Source organism: Macrobrachium nipponense, chromosome 21, assembly GCF_015104395.2.
Source record: "Macrobrachium nipponense isolate FS-2020 chromosome 21, ASM1510439v2, whole genome shotgun sequence".
In the NCBI taxonomy this organism is placed as follows: Eukaryota; Metazoa; Arthropoda; class Malacostraca; order Decapoda; family Palaemonidae; genus Macrobrachium; species Macrobrachium nipponense.
Window position 1 is genome coordinate 45,494,069 of NC_087212.1, and position 9,284 is coordinate 45,503,352.

General features: G+C 37.9%; 2 protein-coding genes across 4 annotated transcripts in view; both read left to right on the forward strand.

Moving 5' to 3' along the window:
* Positions 1-2,416, forward strand: part of LOC135197994 (Na(+)/H(+) exchanger beta-like) — a 264,191-nt gene extending 261,775 nt beyond the window's left edge. For all 3 annotated transcript variants that reach the window (XM_064225318.1, XM_064225320.1, XM_064225321.1), the window contains one exon: positions 164-2,416. In XM_064225318.1, the coding sequence (XP_064081388.1) occupies positions 164-301 (138 nt within the window). In that variant the 3' untranslated portion in view covers positions 302-2,416. The remainder of the gene's footprint in view (positions 1-163) is intronic.
* Positions 2,417-7,873: 5,457 nt separating this feature from the next.
* LOC135197468 (uncharacterized) lies at positions 7,874-8,374 on the forward strand. Its single transcript, XM_064224533.1, has one exon. It carries the CDS (start codon positions 7,874-7,876, stop codon positions 8,372-8,374), a length of 501 nt encoding a protein of 166 aa, XP_064080603.1.
* Positions 8,375-9,284: the final 910 nt, after the last annotated feature.

The window sequence follows — 9,284 nt, forward strand, 5'->3', positions numbered from 1 at the left end:
AAAATATTGCAGTCATTGGTTTATATGAACTTACATTAGCCCCTTAAAATATTGCAGTCATTGTTTTGAAGCATCTCCATTTATTGTGAATTATAATAAATTCTTGAGAGAAAGAAATCTGAGATTGTCGATTAAATACATTTACATTTATGTTTATCTACAGGAGCAGAATATCATCCGTCGAAGGTCCTCTGTTGGAATTAGTAATCTTTTAAATATGATAGCTGAGGAGGACGGACGACGAGAGGAATACATTGTACTTGTGGATTCATGTGAAAACTCAGAAAACACTTACATGTGAAAAGAAATACACTTAGGTTAGGGATAAGTCTGCTGTACACTAACCTTACTTTCATTAACTGCAGTGTAATGAAGTAATCCTATGCTTAGGTTATTCTGGAGTACCCCAAAACCTTAGTTGAACCTTGTATACTGTAATTAGCCTACTCTGTGAGAACAAGCATTAGTTACAAAACCATAAAGATTCCGTAGAAGAACATCACATTACATATAAAGTAAGTTTAAAAACATTTCACTTCCCTGTAAGGGAATAATTCCATCAGGGCACCCCATGCAGTGCACTGTATTTATTACTTAATGAAGGTTCTTGGCAGCATGCCTTCGGTCCGTAGCTGCAACCCCTTTCATTTCTTTTACTGTACCTCCTTTCATATTCTCTTTCATCTATCTTATTTTCCACCCTCTCCTAACAATTGATTCTCAGTGGAACTGTAGGGTTTTCCTCCTGTTACACCTTTCAAATCTTTAGTGTCAATTTACATTTTACCACTGTATAACCTCATAGGTCCCAGTGCTTGGTCTTTTATCCTAAATTCTATATTCAACTGAAGTGAAGTGTGTGTGTAGCATCCCTTAGTCCCTAGCTACATCACTTTTAGCCTGTTCCTCTACTTCCATTCCCACTAACTTTCTAGCATCTTGCTGCTGTCTTTGTTGCTGAATGGCTGGAACTAGTATAACAAAACAAAAAGATTTTGTTGATTTGAAAATATGGATTTGAGAAGAACAGAGTGAGAAAGATGATACATAAAGGAAATTACAAGAGTTCGGTTTCTGGATGAGATCATGATGAAAGGGAGATGGAGATGGCTTATGCATGTGCAACCCCTGGGAGAATAGTATGTGATAGCATCATCTGGGCTCCTGTGGTCACCAGAAGAATTAAAAAGATCCAACCCTACTCATATAAGAACTATGAGAAGGGAAGCCAAGGATTCGTAAAAGACAAAGCACAGATATGATATTGTCTATGATGGTTCTGTTTTTCTTAATACCTTTTCTCTTGATACATGATGCCCTCTATTAAACAAGTTTTCTAAATCTTGTGTTGTTTTGTTAATTAAAACAGCATTATTAGCATATTTTAAGTATCCTCCGTTGGGGGTGTAATGCTGTCAGCCACCACCTGTGGTGCATTGTAGACATTACTTACGGTTCTCTGTAGCATGCCTTCGGCCCCTATCTGCAATCCCTTGCTTTCCTTTTACTATACTTCCATTCATATTCTCTTTCTTCCATTGTACTTTCCACCCTCTCCTCACATTGATTCATAGTGGAACTAAGAGGTTTTCCCCTGATACACCTTTTAAACCTTTTTACTGTCAATTTCCCTCTCAGCCCTGAATGACATAGGTCCCAGTGGCTGAGTGACATAGGTCCCAGTGGCTGAGTGACATAGGTCCCAGTGGCTGAGTGACATAGGTCCCAGTGGCTGAGTGACATAGGTCCCAGTGCAGAGTGACATAGGTCCCAGTGGCTGAGTGACATAGGTCCCAGTGGCTGAGTGACATAGGTCCCAGTGGCTGAGTGACATAGGTCCCAGTGGCTGAGTGACATAGGTCCCAGTGGCTGAATGACATAGGTCCCAGTGGCTGAATGACATAGGTCCCAGTGCTTTGCTTCCACCTCGGTGGTCGCGGGTTCGATTCTCGGCCATTGAGGTCGACGTAGTTCGGAAGTCACGTAAAGCCGTTGGTTTCGTTGCTGAATAAACACTGGCTCCTTGCAATGTAAAAGCACCATACAAACAAACAAACCAGTGCTTGGCCTTCGATCTAAATTCTATATTGTGTGTGTGTGTGTGTGTTTACTCCAGAGCAGTAGGCCAGTAATTAAAGTAGCAAATCTGTTATAATGATTTTGATATACGTATACCTACATATTGTATATATGTTTATATATTACAGCATGTGTGTATTACAGTGTACACTGTATACATATGGTATATACTTTAATATAGCTACGTATGTATGTAAAAATAAGAATTAAGATGCAATGTTAATGTTAATGAGGTCTTGTCAAATGAAATTGCTGATGGGGTGTGCCAAGATGTTATTTCACCTTTTTCCTTTGTCATTCACATATACTTTAAAATAGTAAAGGTGCTTGGAAATTTTTAAATAAAACTTTTTATGAGCATACAAAGAACTGAAAGCATTAAATCTATTTTGTGAACTCCATATATTCACTTTTTCAAAGGCAAAAATTCTGCTGCGTTCTCTCTCTATAAATGGTTTGGTGTAAAACTAGATATGAGAGCAGAGTCTGTAATGTTTCATTGGCTTTTAATTATTTCTATGGATGGTTATGCAATAAAAAAAACTCAAATGCAAAGTTATGGATTGAGGGTCGTGAGTGAAGTGTGGGGAAATCTGCTGTTTACGGATGATACAGTACTGACTTGGGATGAAGATGAAAAACTGCAGAAAGTAGTGAAGGACTCGAAAGGGTTTGCAAGAGAGAGTTTGAGATTTATCTAAATGTTCACTTAGTCCCCGGTGCACTGTAGGCATCACTTCAGGTTCTTTGCAGAGTTCCGTTGACCCCTAGCTGGAAGCCCTTTCATTGCTTTTGCTATATCTTTGTGTCCATATTCCCTTAATTTTTCCTACTCCTTTCCTCCCTCTCTCAATTGTTTCACGATGCAATTGCTATGTTTTCCTCCTGTTACACTTTTCAAACCATTCGATTATCAATTTCACTTTCAGCGCTGAATGACCTCACAGGTCCCAGCGCTTGGCCTTGGGCCAAAATTGATATATTCATATTCATTAGTAATATTGATGGGTTATGGTAGGAAGAGGGAAGAGGTATATATGGAGGAAAAAAGAACTATCTGATAGTGAGAAATACCGAGATATGTAGAATTGGTAAAATGGTTAGTGTATGCGACACCGTTTTTGTTGATGGTTCGGCCGAGTGAAAGAATGAACGGTTGGTTAAAGAAGGGTATAGTCATGCAAAAATGTAACGAGGAAAAAGATAGCGCCATTGTAAGTATGCGTTAGATACTTAATGGGAATATTCTAATATACTGCTCAAGAACGAAGTTTAACATAAAATACCATATTTTTTCCTGTTTGATTAAAGCTGCATTAGTTTTATTGAAGCACCTAATTAACACAATTCCATTATCATGTAATAAACTTTTGTTGTTTGATTAAAGCTGCATTAGTTTTATTTTTACTACCTAATTAACACATTCCAGTATCATGTAATAGTAACCTTGATTTATTTTTAACAATTGTGTCAATTTGAAAGAATCAATTAAGATTACTAGAATATATTATTCACTCAGCAAGACCAGCAACTGCAACTAGCGAGATGTGGGCCAATGAGATAGGCATTTAATACAGTTTATTGTTATCCAGTGCTCATATGAGCGATATTGGTAGCATGAAATTAATCTACGTTGATGTGTAGGAGAGTCCAGAGTCAAAGCATATTGACTCTGGGAGAGCCATTACTGAGCGTGTGCTGTTCTTTGCGATGTCTGAAGCTGTAAGGTGAAATAACACAGATTCCTCGCTTATGCCCCTAAATGATACCGTTGCGATACTGTAGCGATTTCAAAGGTAGAATCTACGAACGTTTTGTACAGCCGTAGGCTCTTGAGTAAACTACTATGACAGCGCTAGGTTATGTAGCCCTTTTCATATACTGAGTGTTAACGGTTGTGGGGCGAGGAAGTGTTTTAAAAGGTAAGTCTGAAAAGAATCAAATTTATTTAGACAGGCTGTACCAACTATTGGTCATAAATTTAGCTTTTCTCACGTTAGGCTTCTGCCATCATATGTTGAGATTGGAAAGAAAGCCTGTTACTATCACTCCAATCTGTTCCTCTTCTTAGGCTAATTGTACCTGTCTGTGATGATTTCACTTCATTTTGGGAGTCTATATATATATATTAGTCAATAAATTCTGAATGAACATTTTTACTGCTTCCTTAACCTTGATGAAGTGCCGTTAGCTTTAAGAATTTACCATTTCACCTTGCAAATTCCCGTGGAGACACTTGGTGTGCTTTGCGTAGCAACATTTCGATAGTACTATGTACAGGTTCATCGCAATATTCTTTCGGAACCACTGCACTACTTAATGCCTTTTTCTTTAATTTTCTTAATATTTACCTAACCGTAAAAGCCGTGTGAAAGAGACCTGTGACTTTAAAATCTGGCTTGGTGGTGTTATTCAATCACACACATTGATTAGTCCAACATAAGCCTAATGTTCTAACTATAGTACCTACAATGCCGTAAAATAAACAACTGGAGGAATAATGGGTAGAACCATAGCTTGGTTTTGCAGAGTATTAATAGAAGAAATTCAGTGGCTGGGAGCACTAAAACGTAAAGCAATGATAATGAGTCCATGACTTACATACATGTACTTAAAGTAAAACGACTATACTCGGTTTTTTTTCCATCTGTCCACCCGCCTGTGCTGTTTGCATATGGTAACACTGCGTCCCGGGCTTTAGATAGTTACATTCAGCTTACATTCAACAATAATAATATCCTATTTCGAATATTAACGGTCTAATTCGCATTCAGTAAATTATTAAAACACTTTTCAGTTGCAATTGTACACCCAGATACCCCTTTATTTACCTAAAACTTACACATTGGCGTAACTATCTAAAGCCCGGGACGCAGTGTTACCATACGCAAATACCACAGGCGGGTGGACAGATGGAAAAAAACCGAGTATAGTCCACGAAATTTCAGTGGGACTTTTAATAAAACTGCCGTCCTGAGACAACCAGTATGCCAACAATGTCCTAGAAATCAGACTTTAAAATTATCCTACTCTTTGTTGGATAAATGAATTACGGAAAAGTCTGTTTCTGAAACTACAAATTCTTTTACTGAACTGAACACAATTTTAGTACCAAGAACTTTAGCAATTTCTGAGCATCACCACTTTTCTAATGTCTTGCAGTCAGGTTGTTTACGAGGTCTCCCTCAGAGTTTTCACACGATATATTACGTACCATAATTATGGGTTAAAGCTACTAAACATCTTTTTTGCATTTACATTGTGTATATTACCATTATCAAGTGCAGTAGCAAGCAGTATAGGCTTCCTCCCCATTCCCCTGCCGCTAATCCCCGTTTCAACTTTTCATAACACCCTTTTCTCTGTAATTCTCCTGTAGGTGACTTAATATTCCTTTACTGAAATATGACCATTTATCTGCCCTAGTGGCATCCTCAGTTCTTGATTATCTGAAGATTCAACATTCAAGTTCCATTTCCATTTTGTTTCCCATTCCCAGTTGACCAGTTCCAACAGGAAGTGATCAATTGAGAAACGTGCTTTCCTTGGTAGTGAAAGAAGTAACGTAATCATTTTGTCTGCATTGAATACAGAAATCCTTTATTATTAAAGCAATCAGATTTTTGTATTTCCAAATGATTTATCAGTATTGAATATTTTTGTTGTTGAAGATTCACACTTGTGGCCGACGCTTTTTTTTCGACGATTTTCGGCGCGAAGGACACTCAAGATATTCATTTGACTATTTCAATGTAGAGGCCACCGACTCTCCCAGTATTGTCTTTGCACCGAATACCAAGACAGTGAGCGATTGGCTTGTCTGTCTCTGTCTGTGCGTCGTTTGTCAGTCGAGTGACTTTAAAGTGAGTGAGTCTATTGTAATAGTCATTGATGTTAGCCGTCGTATCTTTAGTTCATGTTTACACAAAACAAACCCCATTGTGTACTTTGATATTAATACGATTCATATTTGCTAAATTTAAGTAGGAAGGTCGTTAATGGCAGTTTTGCATTCTAGCAGCTAATATAATATACTCTCTTTTTTTTCCATCTGTCCATCCGCCTGTGGTGGTCGCGCATGGTAACACTGCGTCCAGGATTTAAATAGTTAGGCTATGTGCGAGTTTTAGGTAAATAAAAGGATATCTAGGTGTACATTTGCAACTGAAAAGTGTTTTAACAATTTACTGTATGTGAATTACACCGTTAATATTCGAAATAGGGTATTATTTAAAACCCTGGATGCAGTGTTACCATGCGCAAACACCACAGGCGTATGAACAGATGGAAAAAAAAAACTGAGTATAGGTAAGGATAGAGACTAGGCCAAGAAACTAATCTTCATCCTACTATGAGATTCAGGCTCTCTGTAACACGGTTTTTTGCACTTTGCTCCTTGTCAAAGCATCGGATGTAGCTGAAAGTTGACATGTATATTTTACAACCACACACAAATTTTGTCAGCATTATCAATAACCTAAACCCAATAGTTTTAATTTTTATAGAGTAAAAATGATCTAGCCGACGCTATGGCCAATGATTACGAGCCAAGAGTCGAAAAACATTCATTACGTAAGCAAGGTAAACAAACACCTCTTGACTAAATGTTGCCCCGCCCATCCACCAGACAGAAATTCCATCGGCTCTGAAACCCAAAGACTTTATGAATGGCGGAACGATACATAGATGTGGGTCGGGTATCAGTGCTAGCGTAGTAATACTACTGTAGCAGTAGTGCCGCAACAGTATAGCAGTAATATACATGAATTAAACGTTTAGGCCAACTGCTGGGATCCTTGAGGATCATTTAGCACTTCTTACAACTACTCGAGAAATTAGTTTTTATAGCCAGAAGTTAAATTTTCTAATCCAACAATGCCCATGGTAGCCTTCAGTGTTATCCTGAATTATAACGAGGCGAAAGTGGGTGGAGCCTCATGAAGTCATCACTCTGAAGATAATTATTGGTGAAGGTTTAAAGCCAATATACGGTACCGGCTATTTTTTTTCAGTAAATAGGTAGATAGCCAATAAATAAAAATTGCTTGACATTAGATATAGCAGTTATAAAATCAAGCTTGTCTACTATGTTTTTGATAATTACCAACTATTCCCTACATCTTGTCAATCTGATTGTGACCTATAAAGTAGACTGTAATTTCTTTGGAAACTTATTTTGAGAGTTAGAATAATGATCGAAGTGTTTTTGTATTTATTAACATATTTTGTTGGTTTGTTCATTATGACAATTATCAGTGGAGAGGTTCCAGAGTTCATAAAGGTGTACTGCTTTGCTTGTATTTAAATTTGTATGTCATTGTTGCCAGAGGTTTAGCCTTCGTTACGTATAGCCAATCATCCATCGAGAAAGAGGGAAGAAATGATGTCATAAGTTACGTAACGAGTGCGTTCGAAACCTTTTCTCTGAGTAAGTTGGCCCGTCTTCAAAAAAAGGTCACTTTTACATTATAAGTACCAAATTTATTCAACCTACGTAGTGCAGAATACACTCAAAATTTATGTGTTGATATAATATGTATTCTGAATAAACGTTATATTTATGAAATGCATAGATAAAAAGTTATTGCAAAAAAACCGTGTTACAGAGGCCCTGAATCTCATAGTAGTAGATATTCTCTGTGTACAGGAGACAAGATGGAAAGGGAACTTGGGGAGGCGTATAAGATGCTCTATAGCGGAGCAAAAAAAGAAGGCAGGAATGGTGTTGGAATAATTCTGTCAAGTGAAATGAAGAAGGAAATCGTTGAATGATAGGATTATTTGGGTCAGGCTGATGGTTGAAAATTGCACTGTTAACATCTTTAGTGCATATGCACCCCAGATAGGATGCTCAGATGAAGAGAAAGATCACTTCTGGTCGGATTTAGAGGAGGAAATGGAAAAGGTACCAGCAGATGAAAGATGCCTTGTCGGGGGAGATCTGAATGGGCACGTAGGCCAGAATAACCATGGGATCAGTCGAATACATGGTGGGTATGGCTATGATGAAAGAAATGCACAGGGTGAGAGAATTATTGATTTTGCTGTGTCCAAGGATATGGTACTGACAAACGCTTTTTACACCAAGCGGCAAGAACATCTAGTTACGTACAAAAGCGGCGGAAGGTCCAGCCAGATAGATTACTTTATGTATAAGAGGAAAGATTTACGCGAGGTAAAAGATTGTAAGGTCATACCAGGAGACCATGTGAGTGTGCAACATCGTTTGGTAGTGATGGACTTGGTTATGGAAATTGAACAAATAAGGAAGAAAAAAATGCAGGGGCCAAAATGATTAAATGGTTTAAGCTGAAAGAGATTGAACTTTGTAGGCAGTTTAAAGAAAAAGTATTAGAGGAACTAACTCACGAAATTGGGGTTGTTGATGAATGGTGGAACAGAACGATGGAAATAATACTGAGAGTTGCTTGAAAAATATTGGGTGAGAGTACTGGCAAGATGTTCGAAAATAAGGTAACCTGGTGGTTCAGTGAAGAAGTGAAGGATGCAACAAAGCAAAAGAGAAGCAAAGGAAAGGTGGGAGGGGATCCAAATGGAAGAGGACTGGATGGCCTATAAGGAAGCAAATAATTAGCAAAGAAAACGGTAGCAATTTGCTAAGGGTAGAGCATATGATCAGCTTTACAAAGCTAGATACCAAGGAAGGGCAAGGAAAGATTTTTAAACTAGCACGCATGAGAAATAAGAATACCAAGGATATAACACGCATAAGACAGATTAAGGATAAGGATGGTAATATACTGAGAAATGAGAGAGACATAATAAGAAGATGGGAAAAATATTTTGAGGCCTTATTGAATGAAGAAAATGAAAGATTTCTCAGAGGAGACGGACACACAAATTGTGGAGCAGTCACAGAAATAACGAAAACTGAGGTTAGAGTGGCACTGGGAAAGATGAAAAATAGTAAAGCGGTGGGACCAGATGGCATACCTGCAGAAGCCTGGAAGGCTCTTGATGAGGAAGGAATTGACATATTGTGGCAGTTAATGAAAAAGATTATGGAAAGTGAGACGATACCCGAAAAATGGAGAGAAAGTATATTAATCCCAACATTCAAAAAGAAAGGGGACATACAGTGTTGTGAAAATTACCGAGGAATAAAGCTCATGTCACATACACTGAAGGTATTTGAAAGAATTATGGATGAAAGATTACGGCAGCAAGTTTTCATCGGTAGACAG